Here is a 12,138-nt window from a genome sequence, read left to right on the forward strand (position 1 = left end):
GCAGTATGATTATCAATAAAGCTAACATGAAATTCTGACAGAAAATATGAAAAAGCAATGTTTATTGTGACAGTCATTGTTTTTTCATCCTTCACTAACTCTTGCTAACAGCTAGCTGGTTATTTTTTTGTGTTTACCCCTTCTACATATTCCATGAACATGCTGCACTGATGTATGTGTATTGCATGATGATGTCTCCACCTGTCTCAGAGAAGTGGACAGGATGAGTTGACTCCCCCCACCTCTATGTTGTTGCCTCCCTGATCCTGCACCCTTCCCTCTCCCCATCTTCTCCTCTGTCTGCAGCACGTTTCCTCCCGCACTTTAACCCTGATGCTTCAGCCCCTCTTGTAGGCCAGACCCCGTCTCCCGAGGACGACACTATCATTAGAGACCTGCTTCCTGAGGACGCCGGCGTTGATCACCAGACGGTTCACCAGCTTATCATGGTGCTCATGAAATTCATGGCCAAAGACCAGAGCAGTGCAGAGGCCGACATCGGCAGTGCCAAGGCTTTCAACACAGTGAAGCGCCACCTGTACGTGCTGCTGGGCTATGACCAACAGGAGGGATGCTTCATGATTGCTCCTCAGAAGATGCGCACCTCTACCTGCTTCAACGCCTTCATCGCCGGCATTGCACAAGTGACTGACATATAATCTATCATCACCTTTCTTGGTATTCTGTGACAGTGTGTGTGTGTCTGTGTGTATGTGTATGTATGCAGCTAAAGATTAACTGATATGTTTTAATAAGACAATAAATGACAATAACACAAATGCTGAAGAATTGAAATGTTGTTTCTTCCAGGTGATGGACTACAATATTTGTTTGGGGAAGCAGCTGCTCCCCCTGGTGGTCCAGGTGTTGAAGTACTGCACGTGTCCCCAGCTGAGACACTATTTCCAGCAGCCGCCTCGATGCTCTCTCTGGGCCTTGAGACCACACATCAGACAGATGTGGCTCAAAGCCCTGCTAGTTATCCTATACAAGGTACTCTTTGTGTTTTCAGTGCATGGATTATTCATTCAGTCTCCTAGATAATATATGTTTTCACCTGTAAGTGATTGCTGAATCTTACATATTTTCTTTATAAGTTATGATATACAGTATAAATTACAATATATTTTTCTATGCACCACAGTACCCTTACAGAGACATGGACGGGAGTAAAGTGGTCCTCCATCTGATCCACATCACCATCAACACACTGAATGCCCAGTATCACAGCTGTCGTCCTCACGCTACAGCAGGACCCCTCTACAGCGACAACTCTAACATGAGCCGCTACAGCGAGAAAGAAAAAGGTGAATCAAAATAAAGGATGTTGTTTATCTCAACACCAGACTTCTAAAATGCCTAGTCTGCTGAACAATACCGTGTAGATTATAATGGCATGATGGGATTTGTTTGTCTCTTAAATGCAGTACTGATGTTAAGTTTTTCTTCATGATAGAAGAGGACAGTGTATTTGATGAGTCAGATGTCCATGACACGCCGACTGGTGCTGCTAACAAGGAGTCACAGACCTTCTTTGCCCGCCTGAAGAGGATTGGTGGCAGCAAGTCTGTGAAGTACCAGCCGGTAGAGCTGAATGCCAAGAAAAGTAAGAAGCAGAGGCTTACAGAGTCAAACGTAGTATAACAGCAGAACATCTTTTTTTGAAATTGCAGGAGGATCTCACTTTCACTGGGATAAAGTATAATTTTTCTTCTGTGTATCAGGTGAAATTGAGCTGTCAGAGTACCGTGAAACCAGTGCTCTTCAGGACAGCATTCTGCACTGTGTGAGGGAGGAGAGCACCAGGAAGAAGAGGCTGCAGGCCATGCACAAGCAGAAGTCTCTGGACATTTCAAACACTGACTCCATCCTCTTTAATCTGGACGAACACCGACGTAAATCCTGCATTGATCGCTGTGACATGCAGGCGCCCCCTGTGGCCCCATCCTCAGCCACGTCCCACGGCAGGCACCAGGGAAAAGGCTCATCTAATGGCTCTTCGGTTCGAGTGGAGGGCAGTGATGCTGTGGATCAGCGAGGCTCCAAGCCTGTCATCCCAGAAGTCCGCCTCAGCTGCATGGAGACCTTTGAGGACAAGTTAGACCTGGGCTCGCTAGGAGGATCAACTCAGGGGAAGGAGGACCAAGACCTCATTGACCTCTCCTCGGACTGCACCTCCATTCCAGAAAAACACTCACTGCTCTCCATGTCCGACAGCGACTCCTTGGTGTTTGAACAGTTGCCTCCTCTGAGGATCGTAGAGAGCGACGAGGAGTTTGACCTCAACACCATCATAGCCTCCAAGTTCAACGGGAGTCCAAAGTTCTCTGCTTCTCCTGCTAGCAGCAAGACTTTGCGACTGTCTCCTGTGGTTCAGGTGAGTGTAGAGGACTGTTCCAGTGACCTGCGGGTGGGAGAGGGAGGCTCAGAGCAACCGCTTGTGGTAAAGAAGCCAAAGCCTGTGACTCCTAGCATCTCCCTGGATCTTCCTGACCAACTGGAAAATGTCTGCCATGAAAGCCCAATGACCCTGAAGCAGAAGAGAGACCTGCTCAAGAAGACCCCAAATGTCCCCGACACCTCACTAGATGACTTGTGTGACGAGGTAAAGACTGGGATGGGACCGGGGACAAGTCCCTCTGGTAGGACCATCTTCTTGGACATCCCAGAAGACAAAGTAGAGCCTCTTTTCTCACCAGAAAAAAACAAGAGCGACAGCAACAACGAAGAAGAAGAGGATGGGGATGATGAAGAGGACGACGACATGGGTGACGAAGCGGACAGCGACCAAAAACCTGACAATGCGGATGACAATGATGAGGCAGAGTTTAAAATCCAGATTGTTCCCCGACAACGGAAGCAGAGGAAGATAGCTGTCAGTGCCATCCAGAGGGAATACCTGGACATCACGTTTAATATGTTCGACAAGTTGGGTGGTGAGCAGAGCACAGAAACCGGTAAGAAGAAAGGATGGATAAAGATAATTTTGGTGGTCAGGTTCTGGTCAGGTGCTGTGTAATTTCATTCAACATGATTTTTTAAGGTGATGTCTAAGATTTGAGGAGGCTTATCCAGTACCTTTTATATAAGCACAATAATCACCTTTTGGAACAGTGTGGTCAAAAGTGTGTATTTCAACCATTCAAACTACAATACTTTGAACTAAACTTAAAGGACCATACCAGTGTTTTTTTTCTTCAAGTTGTATCCCATTTACTACAAATCATCTATACCTTAGGTCACAGTTCACAATTTTGCAAACCATGCTGATGAGTTTTGAAATTTCTTTTTCCATGGTTACAGACACCGACAAGTTTCCATTTCCGTGCAATATAAAAAATAAGCAGACTATTAAAACTTGTGTTAAATTACTTACAGATTACTTCACTTCTTTCTGCTGTTTTTTTAATGTTCCAATTTCTTGTGTGCCATAAAAATCAAATTTTATTGGTTATTTTATTATTATCAAAGTAACATTAACAATGTGAGATAATGTAGGGCAGACCTTTCTAATCAATCTGCACTTTAATTACATTACCACATGATGACAATGCAGCCTTGACTAAAATGAATACAGGCTTAATGTTCACTGTAATGGAAAGCACAATTCAAGCAGAGTCTACTGATAGATTTTCACTCCATATTCCAAATAAAATGGAAGCCAATCGCAGCCTGGCATGCTGGGAAAAAATGCATTCGACAATGGACAGCATAAGTGTAAAGGATACATGCTTTGTAGGATAGAGATGAATATTGCCAACACATGGGTATGCTCCTTTAAGTTTCTAGAATATAAGTGTACTTAGAAACATGTATAAGCTGCCTCAAATATGTATTTAACTAACCACTCTAGGTGTGTGTTGTCCTGTGGTATGTTTCTATGTATGTGTTGACTGATCCTTTCCATTCATACTAACGCTTTAGAGGTTTTTCAGCACACATCAGAAGTTGTCAAACTATATAATTTGAGTTAACATAAAAGAAGTAGAAGAGCAAGACCAAAGATCAAACTGCAAACTGATTTTCTAAATCTGAAACTGGTGGTGCGGGAAAGAAAACACTAAACTTCACATAAGAAACCATTAAATTAGTACTAAATAAACTAACAATCTCCTAATGGTAGCAAAAGTAGTGCTTATTACTACTGAATGTCCATATCTTAGCAGTTTTTTTATTGGCATAAAACGGCATAAATTCTGATGCCAATGCCCCGCCCATTATTTACCCATATTGCCTTGCAGATCACAAAGTTCTGTCTACATTGGAAAAGCCACGAGAATCTGCCTCAGCCCCAACGCTCGAAGCTGCTATGCCTGAAACAAGCCACCGCTCTTCAGTATCAAGTAGGATCCAAATACTTTACTTCTCAGTCTCCTTATGAACCTCAATAAATTTGACTGCTGTGGTATCATTATGAGGGCCTTAATTGACCATTTTTAAATAGTTTGTGAGCTATCTCATATATGACCTGTGGAAACAACATAAAATACTTTCCTTTTGCAAATTAACTTCACATTAGAGCTGGAAATATGCAATAAAATCACATAATATTATTTGACGTCTTATCATAAAGCCATTACAATTCCTGAGAAAATACAGAAAAAAATATATAACAAATATAAATATATAATTTTGTCCTTATGTTTTAAAATCACATTGACCTCTCTTTACACGTGTGTCTTACCTATTTCCATGTAACCACACATACACTTGTTGGTATTGCCGAAACGGTCTTAGCAGGTACTTCACCCCAGGTGTCACTTTCTGTGTCTGACCTTTAGCTCAGTACCGTCAGGTGAAGCGAGGCTCTCTGGGAGCTCTGACCATGAGCCAGCTAATGAAGAGACAGCTGGAACACCAATCCAGTGCGCCACACAACATCAGCACCTGGGAGACGGGTCAGTCACTCTAGACTTTATCCCATAATGACCCCTTGAGGAAATATATGGACATACAGTAGTAACACCTGGAAACACACACAGAAATAAAGTAAACCAACATTGACCTAATGAGGTCAACATCTAATAACTAAATCTTATCAAAAGCCTTCTGTTTTTTTAAATTTCATCACTGATATTCTTCCTTTCTTTCCAGGTCCTACAAAGACCAGTCTGCTCTCTGCACCAAGCACTGTCAGCATGTTTGTCCCTGCGCCCGAGGAGTTCATTGATGAGCAGCCTACCACAATGTCTGACAGGTGAATGAATCAATCAGCAGCTATACCTGTCTTGAAATTTCATCTTAATGCTTAAACTGGCCTGGTGTATTTCTATGCGATGTCCCAGGTGTCGGGACTGTGCAGCCGTGCTGGAGGAATACGACGAGGAGACTCTCGGCCTTGCAGTAGTTGTTCTTTCCATGTTCATCCACCTCAGCCCTGATTTGGCTGCACCAATGCTTCTCGACATCATGCAGTCTGTGGGCAGGTACAGCCGCTCCTGCAATCTACATCCACACAGCACTTCACCGTTAAATGAAGTTTCATAACTCGCCCTCAGAACTCATGCATAATTCATCCCAGAGTCCTAATCCGCTGCTTTAACTTCTTTCAGGTTGGCATCTAGTGCCAATTTTTCCGGACAAGCTGAGAGGTATGATACATTAAAGCTGTCACGCTCACACTGGCGTTCACTGTGCTTATGGCTGAGTTTAATAATAGATGTGAAGTGTGACTGCCTGTCCAACACAGCCTGTCTGTTTTGCAGTATGTTGATCCCAGGGAATGTAGCAGGTGTAGCCAAGCAGTTCCTCCGCTGTATGTTTCACCAGCTGGCCCCTAATGGCATCTTGCCCCAACTCTTCCAGAGTAACATCAAAGGTCTGCTCATACCACTGCCTACTAAACTGAAAAATCCTTTAAATTTATCTGTACTATTTCTATAGAGACTTACAGTTTGTCTTAGCTGCCCATTTCTGTGTGTTTTGATAATGATAATGAATAGTTTATTTCGAACAAAAGAAAATAAGAGAATACAAGTCGCAAAAGTAGTTCACCATGGAAAAAGAAAAAGCAAGAATACGCAAAATAAATAAATACTCTTGTCCGAAAGGGAGTAGGAGGAAGCAAAATGCTTTCTGGGTCCTACCCTTTTTGAAATCGCCATACCTTTACATCTTTAATAACAAAAATAACCCTTATCTTATTAAAGTGAATACAACCCTCTAACAGACAACATTGTCAAAATCCAAAAACATTTGCCGATCAATCGATCAAGTTGCTATTCCATAATTTCCTTAATTAAATAATTTATTTATGTACCATATTGTGTTTTGACCTGTCGCACTACGTTTCAAACACAGCAGATGCATATTTTACTGCGTATCTTTACATATTTATTTGAATCTATCTATTTTTCCATATTGATAAGGCTAACTTAATAGCTTCCCACTGGACGTACTGTCGCCTTCATGTCTATCTTTCTTCTTTTTTTTGCAGATGGAAGTTTTCTGCGAACACTTGCATCTTCCCTGATAGATTTTAATGAACTGAGTTCTGTTGCTGCCCTCAACATGCTGCTTGAGGTGGGATTTTTTTCTTCATGCAATTGAGTCATTTATCCAGCAGGAGGAGCTCTTGTCAAAGCAACCACTTTTGTGGCTACAGCTACATGAACAGCATAAGCCTAAAACATCTAAAATCTAAAACAACAAACCATCGGAGCATTCAAGAAAACCAGCCTTTACTCTGCACCACTATACCAGTTTATTGTTACTGTTAAAGCGGAATAAATGACACAGATAAGAACCCATTGATGCATTAGCTCATCCAAGCAATCATCTGTGCTTCAGTGTCCTAAATCCCCCACTGTCATCATGAGCGTTGTGATTGATCAGGACTGAATGATCAGTTAAATGGAAATATCTTCGTTTATAGAATTTCATTATATAACCCTGTTATGGTTCATGCCTCTGTGCCCTCCAGGGCTTGAACAACAAGAAGAGCCTGCCAGCAGGGGGCACAATGCTGCACTGCCTGGACAACATTGCCACCTTCATGGAGGCTCTCCCCATGGACTCTCCTAGCAACCTGTGGACAACCATCTGCAACCAGTTCCAGACCTTCCTCACAAAACTGCCCTCTGTGCTTCCTCTGAAGGTAGCTATCGACCTCTTCCGTTCACTTAGTCATGGTCTGATATGGTCTAATGTGATTATGGCTGGAGGAAAAAGCATCTTGCAGTGCCCTTGTCGGGTTCAATAGGACAGAGTCTTAAAATTGTAATTGATTTTACTCTGACGCTTTTGACCTTGGGGGTCAAATTAGTGTACTCTAATCAATTTATCACTGCAGACAAATTTAAAGTCCAGAAATACTGTATGGCTATGCACCATGCAACACATGTAAAATTTTGCATTTTAATACCTATGTACCTACATTTAAGATTTTTCAACTGTTTTTCAACTGTTCTTTTTGTTGCAATCCATGTATCATTAGTGCCCTATGGATTCCAGTTTGAGGATAATTATTTGTCTACTGAAAATCCCAACTACAAATGCAACCAGAGTAAGCCCAGAGCAGAATTTTACATGCTAATATATTAAATTCTGGCCTTTAATTACTAACTCTTTCTCATCTCCTTCCACCCTACAGAGCCTCCTGGAGCCTTTCTCCAAGCTGCTGAGCTTTGTCATCCAGTATGGCATGTTCAGTCTCTCCTACCTCGTAGAACTGTGTGGATTGTGTTACAAAGCCTTCAACAAGGTACTCTTGAGTGTGTTTACATGCCATTTTCTGTGTAAATAGTGTTGACATCCAGTAGTTATGCAGTCTCGAAAGAGTTAAACCTTTCAAACTAATCTGCAGTGTTAAAAATGTTGAGCTCCTGTTTGCAGGCCTTTCGCTCATCACTCTTTTGGTGCTACATCTACTTCCCTGACTCCAGTCAGCCAGAAATGTGGCCATGTGTCACATATGATTAAGTAGGCAATCAGCTAGTATTGATTTACATGATTGGTTGGTGTGCTAGGGCCGACCGTGTGTTTCTGAGTGGCTGTCTCAGACAGAGATGGAGCCAGGGCTGTCTGCACTGTTGGGGCCAGATGGATCCACAGTCCTCCACCACTGTCAGCGCTCCATGCTTTATGTCTCCTGCAGTATTGATTTTCTTCACCCTCTTTAATTCCTCACAGTATAATATCCACTTTTCAAAACCCAGCGTCACTGTGAGCAATTGCTTTTGGAACCTGTCCTTTGCAGTCGTTTTATTGAGAGGTGAGGTTTCTGGGAAGCGTGGTTACGTTATCTTTGGAGGTCAGCTTTTAAGCACACAAAGTCAGGTTCTCCAGACCTACTAAAGTTTGTCACACCATGCACCATTTGTTACAGCCGCACTGCACTAGACGCCAAATGCGACTGGGTCCCTCTAGCTTAAGAACAGCTTATGATTTGCTATTTGCCAAATGGACATGCTCCATTAACTTTTAATTATGAGAGTGCCATGTACAGGTATGCACATTAACAAGACACACAGTGAGAGTCAGAAGCAGCTCTGCTTTCTGTAAGAGCAGATGAGAGCATGTGCCTGCGCCTAACATAAGCAAACATGACTGCATAGAGAAAGAGAGAGGCAAAGTGGAAGCCAGAAGATGACAGTGTGGTTTGTAAACAGGCAGCTGGGCTTTGTGTGGAAGGGATGAACAAAGAGAGCAGCCTGTCCTCAGGGAGGGAGAAGGCAGCCTGACAGCCTCATCTGAGCTGCCTGGGACTCTGGGAGGAGAGATCTGGACTGGCCTAAATCTACTCCTCAGCTTCACTATTCTCTGTCTCCCTGCCTCTCCTCCCTCCCCTCTCACTGCCTGTTCTTCCCCCTCTATTCAGGCTACAGAGTTTATGCTCTCCTCGCAGCATGAGTAAGGGAGAGTGATAATAGAAAAAGGCAGTCTTGCTGCATCAGTACATTTACTCACTCTCTATCTCCTTGCATCCAGGAAAGAGATAAGTTCTACATGTCCCGCATTGTGGTGTTGGAGCTTCTGCAGGCTCTCAAGTTCAAGTCTCCTCTGCCTGACACAAACTTGTTACTGCTGGTCCAGGTAAAAAATGCTATCTTCTATGCACTTCAGTTTACAAGAACCAAATACATTACAGTATATCTTGAATACAAATCTACAACCTGCTGTGGAATTTCTCAGTTTGTTTGTGCAGATATCGGTACACGGCTAGCAGAATCCACCATCATCCAAAAGCACATGATCTTAACGCTGCCGGGGGTAAGTCTTTAGTCGATGTGTGTTTGCATCTTATTAGAATCAGCCTCATAAAACAGCAGGAACTAAAGATAGACCCCACTGTGATTCCTCCTAAAGGATAAGGTTAAGGATAATGATTCATTTATATTCTCCACAGTGCACAACAGCAGCCATGGAATGCATGAGGCAATACATAAGTGAACTCCTGGACTTCATTGCAGATATGCACACGCTAACCAAACTTAAAGTAAGTCTTGTTCGTAGTGTGTTATTATATGTAGTTTTTTTTCTCCATATGTTGCCTATTATTCAGCCTTATTATTTCCTTACTCCAAATCTGCTATTCAGAGCCATATGAAGGCTTGCTGTCAGCCGCTGCATGAGGACACTTTCGGGGGGAACCTGAAAGTGGGATTGGCACAAGTTGCCGCCATGGAGATCAGCAAAGGCAATCACCGTGATAACAAAGCTGTGGTCCGTTATCTTCCCTGGCTTTATCATCCGCCATCAACAATGCAACAAGGGTAAGAATGACAAAATTGGTTTAGAAATGTTTCAATGACTTAAAGGGTCAGTCCATCCAAATTAAATAAAAAAATACATTTCCTCATATATCTCTCGAGATATCTAACTTTATTCGTCCAGGTTGTGAGATATCGGTCCATGAGAAAAAGATAAAATGCTGACAGTGTTTTGATGTGAGGGCAGAAATCTCAAAACCTGGGAAACAATCTAGATACCACCAGCGATAAGTGACAAAATATGTTTTTATGTAACTTGGGTGAACCAACACAAATGTTAGAAAGGCTAACTGATGGTGAAATATTGAGTATAATCCTGAGAAGTATGAAAAAAAAATGGTATAGAATATATTACAGGAGGATTTGTGAAACTGAATTTTTGTGTTTTTTCTCTGCAGGCCAAAAGAATTTATCGAGTGTGTGTCCCACATTCGTCAGCTGTCCTGGCTACTTTTGGGCTCCCTGACACACTGTGCCCTGCACCAGGGCTCCACCTCCTGTATGCCCATCCCTCTAGATGCTGGCTCCCACATTGCAGATCATCTTATAGTCATCCTCATTGGTTTCCCAGAACAGTCAAAGGTCTGGAAGAAACAAACCCCTTCAAAATACCCCACCCAGGTTCTGTTAATATCATCTATGACCACCTTTTTATGTTTTTATCTTGATCTCTGTGCCCAGACGTCGGTGCTGCACATGTGCTCTCTGTTCCACGCCTTCATGTTTGCCCAGCTGTGGACCATCTACTGCGAGCAGGCAGCCGCTGCTCCGTCCCTGCAGAACCAGAACCAGACAGAGTTTTCCTCCAGTGCCATCCTCACTGGCCTGGAGTTCTGGAGTCGGGTAACACCCAGCATCCTGCAGCTCATGGCCCACAACAAAGTGGTGAGTGCTCTGCCTATTATTTAAGGCAGAAACTGTCAGAATAAGGTGCCTGGAAATGTGGTGTGCTTGTTCATATGTGAAATATGAAGAGTGTCATGTTTTGGATTAATTCTTGTTTCATATTATTTAAATCTGTTTTGATTGAAATTTCTTTCTGACAGATGGTTGAGATGGTGTGTCTTCATGTCATTAGTTTGATGGAAGCCCTGCAGGAGTGCAACTCAACCATTTTTGTCAAGGTTTGCTATAACTCATATTTCTATATATTAACTCATATTTAACATATATGATCACCTTAACACATGACCTAATACTTATCCATTCTCATTCTTTCCTATAGCTAATCCCTATGTGGCTACCAATGATTCAGTCAAACCTTAATGTAAGGCTTTAAAAAAAATTGATACAGATTAATAATATGATAGTAACTAGCCACTCTTTAGATAATTTCAGACTAAAACGTCATCTTCCCTTCCTTCCTTCATCAGCATTTGTCTGCGGGGCTGCAGTTGCGTCTCCAGGCCATCCAGAACCGTGTGAACCACCAGTGTCTGCAGGGCCAGACATCGGGAGCTCCTCCGTTTGCTCTGCGCAAATGGCTGCAGTGCACCCAGTTTAAGATGGCTCAGGTGGAGATCCAGTCGTCTGAGGCTGCCTCGCAGTTCTACCCCATGTGACCTGCTCTGTGGTCACCTCGAGTCTACTCTGGGTCCTGAGACCTGCATGCATCCTCTCTGGCCGAACCCTCTTACCAAAAAAAGGACTCTTCTGTAAACTGATGCTGTGGAATGGACTGGATCATTTTCACCACTTTAGTATAATACCTGTATATGTACAGTAAATCTATGCTATTTTAAAGTACGATCACTGGAGCTGATATTTAAAGGTTTGGCAGGCTTGTGTGGGAGAATTGTTTTAGGTGCCTAACTGTTGTATTCAACAGATTTAAAGAGTCAGTAGATGACTAAGAGAATTTCTATAGACCCATGTAAGTTATAGTGAGGGTGTGGAAGCAAATGCTTGTTGAATTTTAGATACGCTAACTCTGTTACGTTCATATTCTATCACTTTTTAAGTTGCTTGGTTGCAAACTGGATAATTAAAGAGTTTTTCTAAATGTTGGGAACTACTTGTCATTTCATATGAATTGCAGAACCCTTCAACATTCAAATGTGGCATTTACTGCCCTTTGATGTGCTGGCTGATGTGGAAAATGTCCAGTTTACCATAATGCAGATGGCAGAGCGATAAAATCAGCTCTGTTGTTTACTCTCCTGGACGAGAAACTGAACCTCAGGTGTGTCCAGGAAAAGACATGACATGCATTAGTCAGCTTCCAGCTGAGATCCTTGTCAGACTGTCAGTCACGCTGCCTCTCGCCATCAGAGCTCTGATCGATCAGAAGCCAATCTGAGTTGCAGCAGCAGCTTTGTAACTTGATAAAGTGGAGCCAGACATAGGAGGTAAACAAGACTATTTCGGTTGGGCCCCCCTCCCCACCCCAAAGTAGAAAGCCCCCCATTTCTCCATTCCCTCTTCATTG

The 12,138-nt window shown here is 42.8% G+C and overlaps 1 protein-coding gene across 9 annotated transcripts in view; it reads left to right on the forward strand.

Annotated features, from left to right (window-relative positions):
* Window positions 1-11,721, forward strand: part of LOC120549483 (protein unc-79 homolog) — a 32,125-nt gene extending 20,404 nt beyond the window's left edge. For 3 of the 9 annotated variants that reach the window (XM_039786436.1, XM_039786441.1, XM_039786444.1), the window contains 24 exons: window positions 307-644; window positions 811-993; window positions 1,145-1,307; window positions 1,457-1,606; window positions 1,725-2,957; window positions 4,242-4,343; window positions 4,782-4,898; window positions 5,095-5,197; window positions 5,286-5,426; window positions 5,553-5,591; window positions 5,706-5,818; window positions 6,437-6,522; window positions 6,923-7,096; window positions 7,436-7,504; window positions 7,592-7,702; window positions 8,929-9,033; window positions 9,133-9,210; window positions 9,347-9,436; window positions 9,538-9,713; window positions 10,109-10,292; window positions 10,392-10,595; window positions 10,757-10,834; window positions 10,936-10,977; window positions 11,084-11,272. In XM_039786436.1, coding sequence (XP_039642370.1) covers window positions 307-644; window positions 811-993; window positions 1,145-1,307; window positions 1,457-1,606; window positions 1,725-2,957; window positions 4,242-4,343; window positions 4,782-4,898; window positions 5,095-5,197; window positions 5,286-5,426; window positions 5,553-5,591; window positions 5,706-5,818; window positions 6,437-6,522; window positions 6,923-7,096; window positions 7,436-7,504; window positions 7,592-7,702; window positions 8,929-9,033; window positions 9,133-9,210; window positions 9,347-9,436; window positions 9,538-9,713; window positions 10,109-10,292; window positions 10,392-10,595; window positions 10,757-10,834; window positions 10,936-10,977; window positions 11,084-11,272 — 4,268 coding nt within the window. Of the gene's footprint in view, window positions 1-306; window positions 645-810; window positions 994-1,144; window positions 1,308-1,456; window positions 1,607-1,724; window positions 2,958-4,241; window positions 4,344-4,781; window positions 4,899-5,094; window positions 5,198-5,285; window positions 5,427-5,552; window positions 5,592-5,705; window positions 5,819-6,436; window positions 6,523-6,922; window positions 7,097-7,435; window positions 7,505-7,591; window positions 7,703-8,928; window positions 9,034-9,132; window positions 9,211-9,346; window positions 9,437-9,537; window positions 9,714-10,108; window positions 10,293-10,391; window positions 10,596-10,756; window positions 10,835-10,935; window positions 10,978-11,083 lie in introns of all 9 variants that reach the window. The other 6 variants (XM_039786440.1, XM_039786443.1, XM_039786437.1 and 3 more) reach the window with 5 other exon arrangements.
* Window positions 11,722-12,138: the final 417 nt, after the last annotated feature.

This window comes from Perca fluviatilis, chromosome 20 (assembly GCF_010015445.1).
Source record: "Perca fluviatilis chromosome 20, GENO_Pfluv_1.0, whole genome shotgun sequence".
Lineage (NCBI taxonomy): Eukaryota > Metazoa > Chordata > Actinopteri > Perciformes > Percidae > Perca > Perca fluviatilis.